The following is a 13,589-nucleotide window of genomic DNA, read 5'->3' as shown; positions in this document are numbered from 1 at the left end:
TTTTGTAAAGTTAGTATCTTAAGCTGTGGCTTGCTTGTTCCCTGTCTCCACCCTCTTTAAAAAATGGAAACCAGAGATCAGCTACAAACACATTCCATCTTTCATGTCCTGGATCCACGTTTTCAAGATCAATCCTCTAAGTACCCATCAACCTCTAACTTATATTGGTATTTATACCTGTATTAACAGAGGCCCCCCTATATACTTACTGAATGAACATACAGTATGTGTTGGAAACAGTCAGTGTAAAATACCATCACAAAACTCCTCGGTTATGAATAATATATATATTATAATTAAATATATATGAATAATAAACTTCATATTCTCTCTTGCATCCAGTTATGCTACACAGTAGAAGTCTCTGAGAAAACAAAGAACTTCAAACTATATTTTATACTTGCAGGAAAAAAAATCTGTACAAACTGAAGACAGTTCAGTCCTCCCAAAATGAGGACTGATACAGACTTACAGAAAATTTTATTTATTCCCACGATTCCATTTCAATTCAGCCACTTATTTGTTATTTTACCTTAGACAAGCACACAACTTGAGGTTTCCTACATATAAAACGGCTCAAAAAAATAAGTGTCCGTCTCCCAAAGCCATTGTGACAAGCAGCTTAAATAAGTGCTTAAATAAGATATCCAGGTAGAGTATGATGCAGATGGGTGCAGGTAAGTCCTTCCTTGAATACAGATTAGGGTTTTAGCCCTGTGAAAGCTAACATAGTCCAAGCACTTTAGAAGTTAAAAACTCTAGAAAAATTGTGCCATTTTTAGTTTAAAATAGATGCTTGCTCCTACAAAGTGCTACAGTACTAAAATGACCAGGGTGGTGAGGGGGAACAGGGTGTGGATTTTAAATACACATATTGTGACTTTAATACTTATATCAGCATTAGGGTTTAGAAAACATCTGCAAAAATATTTTCTAAAAAAACTGTCTTAATGTGATTGCACAGCTGTGCACACAAGTGCAAACTGTATGTTTTCATAAGCAGCCATTTGTTTGTTCAGTATTTTTCAGGATTATTTTGCTGTCCAGCTCCTGTCCAACGTTTTGGTTTTAGTTACCTATTGGAGAAGACTCATGACACAAACAAAACAGATCTGCTGTCAATGAGAGAAGTACAAATGCATTAAACTGCATTACAGCAGCTCTGGGATGCTTCCCATGAAGTTCATTTCTCTCTCCCCACATCTGCTTTGGGACACCCTGAATGTAGCACATCAACATTTGATCAGCAAGAATCCTCCAAAGCACCTTCATCAACTGGGCTTGTACACACAAACATGACTGTGAGCTGTGTGTGTTTGGGTTTTCCTTGTGAGAAATACATACCTCTACATACACACACTCTTGCTCTATAGATTATTTTAAAAAAGATAAGGGTGCAAATTATCCTACAATTGGATTAATCAGCATTTGATTTTTATTAATAGAGCTGAAATTACCAAAATATTCCTTTATAGAAGTCAGAATGCATCCAAGTCCTCTTGAGTTTCTAAAACTGAGATTAATTAACAAGAAAATTAAGGTCACCATATTTCAGTCACTTCCATCCATTACAAGAACTAAAGCACTTTAAACTGCAGCATGATTAGAAATATACTTTCCTGACTAATTTATCTTTGTCCCAGGATTGTGGGTGGCAATGAAAGAAGACCATTCATCTTCTTGTTCCACAGTGCTTCGTGGTTTGCTTGCACCTTGAACAAAGCTCACCAGAATATTTAAAAACATTACTAACCCCAGATCTCCTCCCAGGCTTTTGACCAAAATCACTGCTGCTCATATATACTGCCACAACTGGTATCAGACAGTAGCTAAACCTAGCCCTTCTGTGGCACTGCTGTTTGTTCCACAGTCCCAGCTCCTGCACCCCAGTACTTACATGGCATACTCACCATGAGCTATTTTTCACAGAAGGCAAGTTATCAACCTTCAAGATAACAGAGAAGTGGCTGAAAAGTCAAACACATGGGAACAAACAAAACCCTATACATAAAAGTACATGTCTAAAATAAAAATCTACATTTAAAGACTGAATTCAGATTCACAATTCTGTAATAACATCAATGCCATCAGCCTACAAATTAGGAATATGTGATTCTTTGATACTGGCATAGGAATGCAATGACTAACATAGAACACTATATTCCTACCAGTAAAGCAGTAACTCTTCAATATACCCATTAAGTACTGCAGTATTTTGTTTGCAATATTTAATCCAGGGTTAGGGGTTAGGTCTTTGGGAGTCTTACTTCTGAAACCAAATCTTATCAGTGACAGCCAATGTACAATTTCTTCCAGTGAGTCTATAATATAAGACTATTATTCTGCAATAACACAGACTGCAAGGTTTTGCTTTATCTGACCTAATGAGAAAGTGATTTTACTCATCTGTTTGAGATACACAGCATAGTTTGGACAATAGTACTTCACGCCCTAATATTTATCACATTCTAGGAATAAATGCAATCTCTAACATTTTATCTAGTTTATTAGCTGTGGATCATGGGTCACCTCAAGTCTTTAAGCTTACAGAAAGTATTATTTCCTTTTTACAGATGAAATACTGAAGCACATAAATTATGGAAGAAATCCATAAGAAAATGTAGATATTGAGTGTCTGTCATTTTATGCGTCTGCATCCAATCTTTAGGTAATTCAGTACTTGTTTTGTTGCCAGGTAATCCTAGAATACCCTGGATTCAAAAGTCCCTGCCCAATTCAAGGTTATCACATATGTGCTGCTTAAAACTTGGAAATATTCTACAGGTAGGTTGTTTTTAAATACCACTAGCATGAACAGAGGAAATATTTTGCCATCAGAGATGGTAGCAGCTCATTTTCATCCTTAGCTAAGAAATCTAAAAATACGGATTCAAACAGATCCTAGAATCCTTACAGATGAGTAACATAAGCTTTAAATTTTGGAAGAGACTGTCTCATGGAATATTTTTTTAATACTGTTGCATGAACAGAGTTTAAGATGTTTACCCTGGAATATTCTATAGCTGGTGGCTAAATTATTTTTTAGAGGTCTAAAAAAATTGAGGTTTTTCTCTCTGGAGCAAACTTCAAAGTCAAATGCAGGTCTTACACCTTGGAAATGAACACTAAGTAACAAATTGTGTTGAGTTTAGTTCCATCATTTCTCAGTAAGGTCTTGATCCTCATGGAGCTCTTGAATCAATGCAACACTTTTTCCACTCATTAGGTTTTTAAGATTTAGAGGACAACCTATAAAACTGGTATGAAAAATCCCACTGCTCACTCACCTCACATTAAAACATCTATTTTGCTTATAGCTTACTGGTTTACTTTTATTACTGCTAGAAGCTGCAATTCACTGGAGTGTTCATGTTTCCAGGTATCATCATTTATTTCTCCTAACATGAACTTTGTAGCATGTTTTTCAGGCTTAGACTATACAGTTAATAACAAATTTCATAGACACTGACAGATAATTATTCTTCAGTACTGCAGGAGTTTTCCAATGCATTTTTGTTGTCTATGTAATAACATTTCAGAATAAGTTCTTTTCTCACCAGCATTTGTTACGATGTGTAGGAATGTCCCAGGGGTATTCCTATAATATCTCATATTTACCTCCTACCTTTTCTGCCTACATTTTGATACAATTAAATCAATTTCTAGTGCAGTGTGAAAGACTGAGTTCTCAAAAACTACTCATATTAATTTTAAAAAGATTACATGAACTATGGTAATGCCTTCCAAAATATGATCATCATGCCTACCCCTTGATTAAAGGAACTAAGAGAAACACAGTGCAAGGCTATATTTATTTGCCAAATTAAATTTACAACATACTAAGAGTATTAAATGCTATAACCTGTACAGCTATTTATGTATTATTTATGGATAGACTTCAGCATGCATGGATATAACTGAGCTTTTTACCCCCTCACAGCAAGGGCAACCAGCCTTCGATGCTGTCTGAAGGGCTGGCAGGGTCATCAACCATCTGCTCCCACACTTCTTTGCCTAAGTAACAAACTGCTTAGCCTGCAAACCAACCAGGCTTCAGAACCCACGAGCCCTGCAAACAAACCGGGCTTCAGAACCCACGAGCCCTGCAAACAAACCAGGCTTCAGAACCCATGAGCCTAACTTGCATTTGGTTTCACTCCTATGGATGGCTGCAGATTTACACAGAGGAATGGACACGAGACGTTGCTAATTATCTACTGCTTTGGGGAAGAGGAGTGGTTTTTAAAGGGCATAGCTCCATCCCAGACGTGTTTGTAGCCCCACAACTACCTGTCACTCCAACCAGGGGAGGATGTGTTTCATTCACAGACTGGTTTGAGAAAAGTGGGACATTGATACTGAGGGTGCAGCAGCTCCAAGAGGATTTGGAGGTAGAAAATCATGGTCTGAGCTGCCAGCAGAGTGCTAAGCTGAGAAGCACTGGCTGCAGCTGCACAGCAGGAACCCAGGCAGCAAGGGAGAAGCTACTCTGCATCTACATTCCACCAGTGGGACCATTACCAGAAGCATCTAGCTCTACCAAAAGCTCAAGAACACTGATAAAACAGGGGAGCTGTAAACCAAGAGCAGTCAAGGAGGGAAGTTTGTTTTATGTTGAGACAACTCAAGGAACTTTCCATTCTCAGTGAGGAAAAGGCTGCCATATCTCCACCTGCATAGGGATCAGTGACCTCTCCTACTAAAGGTTCTACAATCAAGATCTGACAAAACATGGGAAAACAGGGTAACTAAAAGAGACAAAAAATATGGTAGATTAGATCTGTCAGCAGTAATTCCTGCATTTGTTTTTCTGGTTATAGAACACAGTGAGGATAAGTAGCCAATGAAAGGAGTTTGAAAGTCTCTAAGGGGCTTTGAGTCAGTGGAAGTGCTTTCAGACACATATAGGTGCTTTCTAAAGCGTGTGTTCAACCCACAAAGGAAGTAATTCAGAGTTACCCTAAAGCCTGCAAGAGGTAATAAGTAACCAGAGCTCATTTTTGGTCTTCTCTATAAAACACTTAAAAACCACTGAAATGGTTATTGATGAAATTGGTAGTGTTAGGACAGTGGCTGGACTCTGTGATTTTAAGGGTGTTCTCCAATCTAAAAGATTTCATGTAGCAAGTATTAAGCAGTTAAAAAAAACATTACAATAAAAATAATTTTGAGTTTGCAAAAAGGCTGTTTTCTGTTCAAAAAGCACTTTCCAGTGCAGATCGCTTAGCTCAGGAGGCATTCAATATGATTTTATAGCTCATGTTTCCACATTCAAAATGAGATTTAGAAAAAAAATAGTTCTTTAGAAATCAAAAGTATCTTTATAATATAAGCTATAATTGTAGTTTTACATTTTACAGGCAGAGAGAATAAATCACATTAAAATAGTTTTTCAGAGCACCATAACTAGAATAACTTAAATAAAGACCACTTGATAAGACTAAAATCATAATCAACGATGCTTTTCCAGAGGATTAATTTTATTACCATTCACATGCTGAGTTGTAAAAAGGCAATCTGCAGGTGCAAAATCTCACACTCAATTGCACTGATGTCAATAAGAGTAATTATTTCTTGGATTAGATACAAGCCACTCTGATGACAAAGATAGTGCTGCAACCTATAGCATGACTCAGGGATTTCACCTTGTAAAACAGAAGTTGCACTTTATTGGTGATGTTGTTTTACATTTAAGTTCTGGAAAACTATGTCTGGACCCATTCTAAAAGTAACATTTTTTCCCCTATCTACACCTGCTGATGCTGCCAACTCCTTTGGATCAGCAGGAGCCTTATGTAAGTGAAGTAACTTGAGGAAACTGAGCTAGCTTAAAAAAACTGGCTGGGAGGTGGGGAAATCTGTTCCTGTTGATACTTTTCAACTCTCAGCAGGAATATTAATGCTTACATAAGAACCAGCAAGATGTAATCAAAGAGAAGCGTGAAGGATAAACTCACCCCCTTTCACAGTACTCTGAACTTCAACTGGCTGCAGCTAAAGCTAACTTCTTCTCTTAAGATCTCTTCTTACACAACACTATCACTCATTTACAATCTGCAATTTAAGGACACTTTCTTTGCATGAGTCATTCTGCAGACAGCAGAATTCAGAGTTTTAGATAGAAATAAGGATTTTGCCTGGATTAACAAAATTTGATACCCTTCAAACATTTCAGTTGTGAAGGTACTTGGAAATTATTCTGTCCTTGAAGAATGCAGAATCTTTTATAGGAGCCCTAGAAATTAAGGAGAGCATGCAGGAGGTAATTGAGAAGTACAATAAGAACATCTGGAGACAAGGTTCAATAATCAAACAAACCCATTTGCTCTAACTCTCTCCATAACAACTGCATATCTAGGACTAGGTAAAACAGATTAACTGAAGAGTAGGTCCTCAAAGGTGCTCACCTGTCCTGTTCTGCTTCATTACACATTACACTCAAGGCTATCAAATACATAACCATAAATCTCTGAAGACACAACCTAATTTTTCAAAGGCAGCATATTACAGTGGGTATTTCTAGTCCTCAAAAACTTTAGAGGAAGGTAAATTCCAGGCACAAAGTTTACTCGAATGTTATTCCATAAGCCAGTGCACTTTTTGGAAATAGGGAAACTTTGTGCTCCAACCTGGAGGATTTTTTTTTTTTCTTCTAAGAAATCATTCTAGGAGGAGAAAACTAATGAAACCTGCTTTCCTGCACTGCTGCATCTCAAGACTATTGACTTTGACATCTAACTACATAGAAGCTGTGATAGCAGTTTTCACTGCAGTTGGGCCATTCAAAATGTTTGTGTCCCTGAATTCCCTGGAGTCTCATAACACAAGTGATTTAGGCAGCCCTTCCCTCTCCCTTCTGCCCAAAGTTGTACCATCGTGAAAAGTACAACTGACCAACAAATTCAAAGGCACAGAGGAGAGGAAGAAAGAATGGCAGATGTAGCATTAAAAGCATCACTCCTTTAATTAATCAACTTTGCAAAACAAAACCCTACACTGTCCTTTAATGCCCGTGGTTTAGTTAATATCTTGGGAATTGTGCTGCTTGAAGCTCCCTGCTATAAAAACAGAACCTGCTTACCCACTGGCTTTCCTGTCTTTCACCTGGCAAAATTCCTTTCCCCTCTTTTTTTATGACTAAATTTCCCTTTTTTATTTTGGTTAAAAAAAGTTTTGCATTGTTTCATAGTAGAGTTGAAGGGATGGAAGGGAAAAAAAGGTTGAAAGATGAAAATAAGTCAGAAAGTCAGAGCAGCATTCAGATATCCAGTCCAGACAGAGAGTAAAATAATTTGCCACCAGGCAGACATAAGGCCTAAATCTTTCTGAATAGTGACTAACATGATTGTGAATGCCCTGCAGTAAGAATAGCAACATCTGCATTTTTACATGATTTACCACAGGCTTCACAATAACAAGAGTAAATTCAAAACTTGGTAAATAAGAGAAACAAAATGGCAAAATGGTGCTAGAAAGCCTCTTGGCCTATTTTCCCCCCCCTCCACCTTTGTTTCATCCAGTGCAGAGCAGCATTTGCAAAGCAGTTTACTTACTCAGTAGTTCTCCTACAGGGAAAAGGCAAGGTTACCATAGTATTGTCAATTAATTTTGACACCTGCTTACGAAGATTGATCAATTATTTTTGATGTCTCTCTGCTGTGTTGCTGTTTCTCAGTTTAGAAGAGAAATAAAACAAAGCCAAAAATACTACACATCTCTCACCAAAGAATTAATGGTCCCAAGACCCCCTCAGGCAGAGCATTTCTCCTCTTACCACAATGTTCCTGGTACTTGCTAATGCAAGTCACTCATTCCCAGAAAGCAAAAACAACTATACCTCACTTATATGAAAAAAGAGAAAGAACCTTTTATTTTCAAGTGTTTTGAGCCTATCCTTGAAAATCTGGGTTTTTTCAAATACTGTAGTGACAGGTTTTACACGTGTCCAATTTAGGTCATTAAAAGTTCAATTTACATCTTGGATAACAGGGACACAGGCAGGCACTTCAAACAGCTGCGACTTGGAAAGCCTGTCGATGTTTAGAGTAATACACAAGGTTCTATTAACATTTCTACAGATCGTATCTACAACCTCCGAACTGGCTGTTCAAGCAGCTCTAACAGCCAAACACACTTTTCAGTCTTTGCCATTCTGAAACGATCTTCGTGGTAATCCTTAATGACAGAAGCAAAAGTGATGTACACCCGACAGGACCTGGCAAACCACTGCTGCAAAAGTCCAGCCGTGGCCACTTAAGGCTAAAAGCACTTAGGGTACTTCGCAGCCAAAGGGAAACAAAAGCAAATGTTCCGCGGCAATAAGGCAAAGCATCAGTTGCCACAGAGATCGGGAAGGTCGTCAATCACCCAGCCATCAGGCAGAGTAATATTCTTTTTCCAACTCTTCAGGTGGAAACCCACGGAGCTCATCACCCATTCCTCACTCCTCTGAATTTTCAGGATTCAAAATACAACCGCTCCGAGCTGCTGCTTGCAGCAATGTAAGACACGTTTAATATATTTCACTCCGTCCCCAGCTCCCAGGGCTTGAAAAGCTTTACATCTTAGAATGCTTATTTTCAGTGCAGAGTATACTTGGCTTCCAAGAATAAAGATTAAAGATGAGCTGTCAAAGACACTGCTATGAAAAGTGTCCTCAGTAAAAAAATAGCTCTCCAACAGCTTACTCCCGTGAGAAAAATCATAATGCAAGTGTCACTGTCATTCCTAAAGCTAAGCATGAAAAAACATAGAGGAGTTAATGAGAAATCTATTCTATTTCACCGAAACCCCTAACAGCACTTCAATTAAACACTGTGTTAGCTCAGCTCAGAAAAGGAGCCCTTCCAACATTCAGACAGAACTTCCTCTAGGTGGGGATGGATTATTAACTTTCTACCAGAAGGGAAAATGTAACCACTGTGCTTCCTCACTTGACAAACACAACCAAGGTAAAAAAACGTAGATTTTTAAAAGATAAAAAAGATAATACCTGTAAGGATGGGATAACAGCCCAGTAATAACTCAGAGAATATAGGCATTCACAACAAGCTTGGACACTGAAGAAATTACCATTTCCTTTGGTCTTAGCACTATTAGGGTCTGTTATGAGTGGCACCAAGACAAAGGATACAAGTAATCTTTATATAGCCAGGAAAGAAGAGCTCTGCAGATCCACATACACAAAGATTCACCTGGGCTTCCTCTCATCACTCTCCGAAATTAGACCATTGCTCCACAGGAGGCCAAACCCCAAACATCCAATACACACAGCAACAAATGGCCAACTTTAAAACCTTATTATCAAGGTCATAGGCAAAAAAAAAAAAAAAAAAAAAAAAAAAAAAAAAAAAAAAAAGATACATGATATTTGCCTTGTATTATCTTTATAGCTAGGTTATAATCCTACTGCTGCAATATCCACCAAATATCAGTGAATTGGCTCTTTCTCTGCACTGTGTACATCACTTCAGCCAACATGTCTGACTTCAACTACTCCTTAACTTCCCAGGCTAACAAGTTACTGGATTTACTTTTTGTTTATGTAGGAATGAGTGACCTCGTATTAAATGTTTAAAAGAGATGTAAATTGTACAGCTTAATTTCAGTACTCCAGAGAGTAAAACTGAAGTAAAACACAATTTTAATTTAGACAGTTATTGATATTTAACCTATAAAAAGTAGTTTCCCAAAGACAGAAAGAACTTGACTTCTCTAAGACATAGTCTCACCAATGTATTGCTATTAGTTAGACGTTAGAACACTTTCCAGCTATGTATGTCAACATAATAAATGGAGTTCCTGCTTACAAGGGGTGTTTTAAGGGGAATGAAATGAGATGCCCTGTCCAAGATTATATAGCGAAATAACAGCAAACAATATTCTTCACAGCCAGTCTTTACACTGATACCAAAGGGGGCGGGAGGAAAGTGACAGCCCTATAAATTAAGTCTTCTTTCCCACTCCATATAGAAAAGCAAGTGTCAGGGTACGCTTCCTTCTCACTGATCAATGACTCGGTATCACAGTGACTTTTAAGAATGAGAAGGTATTTAGACCTTGACTGAGTACTCCCTCCTTTGCAAGAATCTGTTACTGTTTTGTTTCCCACTCTCTCCTGCAAACCTTGTCACCAGGGATGTACATTTCACTCAGTTGCACGTGTGCTGCCCTGAATGAAACTGACTGATGCCCGCTTAGCTCAAACAGCTGAAAGAAAGGAAGACTGGAAGGAGCTAAACCTTTCACTCTTCAGGAGGAAAAAGTAATTAAAATCCACTACTAATTCTTGCTCCCAGGGCAGCCCCGTGAAGTGCACATGTCATTTCCATGACGTTTCCAGAAGGGACAGCAGCGACACAGCTTTAGGCCGATTTCTGCCGTCTCTCAGCTCCCATGAAGTGGAGCAGCCTATTTTCAGCGGTAAGTCAGCCGGAGCTGCGTCCTGCGCTCTTCAGAGCTAGAGGAGCCTGGTTCATCCATAACTTCTGCACATACTTCCACCACACACGAACAAAATCACAGCAGACACAAGCAAAGCAAAACAAACGAACAAAAAAGGCAAGTGAAAGTGTCAGGGAAAGGATGTAGGAACGGGAAGAAGAAAATCACAAAAAGCAGAACCTTACTTGAACCTGCCCTGGCAGTGTTGGCACTGGTCTCCCACCCAGCCCTGGTCGCAGACGCAGGTGGAGTTGACACAATGACCCGAGAAGCAGGAAATTTTGTCGCAGGACTTGGACTGGGACACCTGGGCATAGAGGGCCAGGTAGAGGAAGCCGTAGAAGAGCAGCCAGCTGTTCACATCCAGGAGCGAGGCGAAGCAGCAGCAGCAGGCGGAGGGGAGCGGTCTGCAAGCGGCCGGGCCCGCGGGCGCAGCGCCCGCTCTCCGCCCGGCGCTGCCCAGGTCCATCTTGGCCGCGGGGGCCGCGGGCTGAGGCGCGGCCGGCGCCGGCAGCTTCCCCCGAGGGGAGTCAATGCAGCCAGCGGGATTCAAACCCCCCGCTTCCTCCTCGCCTTCCTCTCCTCCCTCCCGACCCCAGCACTGCCTCCTCCGGCCCCTTTAGCCCTCTGCGCGCCGTCACTCCCGAAGGGAAGCCCGGCAGCGGCAGCCCTTAGCCATCCGCCCCTTCTCCTCGTCGTCCTCCTCAGGGCTCATCGCTCCCGTCTTCTTCCATGGAGGAGGAGAGCTGCCTCTTGACCTTGTGTTTTCTCCTCGCCAGATATGCCCCCACGGCCGCGCACACGCCACCCTGGACCATGTATCCCGCGGCTGCCCCTTGTCCTTTGTATCCCGGAGCCCGCGGCACACACGCAGCGGCGGCGAGGAGGAGCGCGGGAGGCGGGGGCCGCCGTCCCTCGCCAGGCAGCCAGCTGGGAAGTGAGGGCGGCCGGGCCCGGAGCCGCTACGGCATCGCGCTCCGGCGGGGCGGGGAAAGCTGGAGAGCTCTTATCCCCGCTCCGTTATTAGCCCTGCGGGGAAGGGAGGCGGGAGGCAGCGGGAGGAGGGCTAGCAGCCCCTCCGCGTCCCAGCTGACAGCTTCCAAGCAGCCATTTTTAAAGGCTAATTGTCGCCGCCGCTCGGAGCCGCCTCCCTCGGCCGCGTGGATCCGTGCCTCGCAGGGAGGGGGTCCGGCGGGGCGACCGCCCCCACGAGGCTCCCGCGGCCAGAGCTGGAGCGGCGCCGGGAATGCGGCGGCGCCGGGAATGCCGGACCCCGGGAATGCCGGACCCCGGGAATGCCGGACCCCGGGAATGCCTGACCCCGACGGGCCCGTCCCGGCCCCCGCTCCCCCCGCAGGGCGGCCAGAGGTTCGGGGGTTCCCCGCTCCGCTGCCTCGGTTCCTCTGTTCACCTCAGAGCCTGCGAAGTTCAGAGGCGGTTTGCCTTGAACTCCTCCCGGCTGGTAGCACAAGAGATGGTAAAGCTTGTTTGGGGAACCTCATCTTCCTAAGGTTTACTCTGTAGAGAAAATCACGCTATGAAAAGCCAATGTCCATAGAGGAGACAGAGGAGTCCTGCAACTTTATTCGAATTAAGGAAGAGGCCACTGGGGCACACGCCCGCGGGGTTTTCTCTCTCCTTTCATCCTAAACTCCCGGCCCTTTTGCTTTCCCCATCGGCTGAGGCACTAGGAAGGTACAGCCTTCCCGAACCGCCTAACCCACATTCCCTCCCTGAACTTGTTCTTTTACCATAAACCTGCTGCCCAAAGTTAGTAGATGTATTAAGCCCCATTCCAAAGACATTTAACACCCATACCTCCACCCATAGAATTGTTTGTAAAGACATTAATACACATATTCCCTCTCAACTCCATCCTCCAAATGTAAGGTTCAAATCAAGACGTTGCCTTCTGCTTACAGCATGATGAGCAGTCACAAAGTTTGTGCCTTTGCAAACGGAGCAGTACAAATGTAATCCTTGTGCTGAAGTTGTCTAAAATGTCCATTTTTTTAAGTGTTCCTTCCACAGCCTTTTTCAATTCTACTGTAACCTGTTTTCATTTTACGATCAGTCAAACCCCCAGAAACTTTTTCCTAACACTGACGTTGGGGATTTATGATGTGATGTCTCTGTTCCAAGCAGATGAAGAAAGGGCATTTAATTTCATCTCCTGCTACCCTCTCTAAATAGGTCCAAAGTGACTCCATTAGTGTGGAATCATATCCAAATCGACCCCTCCCCCGATTCTTAAAGCCCATAGGAATTTGTTTGGGTTTTGGTTTAACCCGTTTTCTCAAGCACACCATTAAACCTTCATCTAACTTTCCAAAGTCCATCCGTACTCCTATAACAGATGCAGTAACATCCAGCAGCATCCATTTGAGCTTTGTGTGAAAAAAAAAAAAAAAATCAGGACATCAGAGTCAAACACAAAGTACAAACATCACAGAGAAAGAGTCTGTGCCTTAAGGAGTTTACAGTCTTGAAGGAGGGAATACCTCCATCAAGTATATGGGGAAAACCGAGATGAAAAGTGATTTTCCTGGTTTAATTCCAGAGGGTTTACATAGGTCCACAAATTGCTCTCAGTCCAGGAGTACATTGTCTTCCTACCAGAGCTGAAATAGATTATTTCATTGTCCTGCAACAGACACGTTTCTTAGCTATTAGACATCTCTTTGTATGTGTTTGGTAATGAATTGGTGAGTTCATGCAAAGAGAGGAAAGGGAAATTGTGTTACTGCTTTATATTTTATGATAAAAAGCTGAGGCTGAAGCCTTTGTGAACAGTCTGCTAATTGTACAATATCACATGTGACAAAGGCTGCTGAACAACTGTCCTCTGTTAAGTACTATTATGGGACCAGAAATGCTGTTAAAAGGAGATTACAGTCTAAGACACAAAGTCAGTTCAAGAATACTCTTTAAGAAATAGTTTTGTTTATCATGATGGAGATACATTCCTTCTCCACTTTCTCAATTCCTTTAAACCAACCAAAAAAGTTCTAAAGCCATCTGAACCATCTTTTTCTCAGACTGAAGGACGATTTTGTTTCAGATCTACAGAAATTAGCCAAGTTTTTGAAAATGTTTGAAATTAACATTCAAAACTTTTGAAATTACCATTGACAACAAAGCTAAGA

The 13,589-nt window shown here is 41.5% G+C and overlaps 1 protein-coding gene across 3 annotated transcripts in view; it reads right to left on the bottom strand.

The window, feature by feature from the left end:
- The window catches only part of ATRNL1 (attractin like 1), a 431,352-nt gene extending 419,783 nt beyond the window's left edge, over window positions 1–11,569 (bottom strand). For all 3 annotated transcript variants that reach the window (XM_021537269.3, XM_021537270.3, XM_021537271.3), the window contains exon 1: window positions 10,629–11,569. In XM_021537269.3, coding sequence (XP_021392944.1) covers window positions 10,629–10,912 — 284 coding nt within the window. In that variant the 5' untranslated portion in view covers window positions 10,913–11,569. The remainder of the gene's footprint in view (window positions 1–10,628) is intronic.
- Window positions 11,570–13,589: the final 2,020 nt, after the last annotated feature.

Source organism: Lonchura striata, chromosome 7 (genome assembly GCF_046129695.1).
Source record: "Lonchura striata isolate bLonStr1 chromosome 7, bLonStr1.mat, whole genome shotgun sequence".
Classification (NCBI taxonomy): domain Eukaryota; kingdom Metazoa; phylum Chordata; class Aves; order Passeriformes; family Estrildidae; genus Lonchura; species Lonchura striata.
This window is presented reverse-complemented; position numbering and strand designations above follow the sequence as displayed.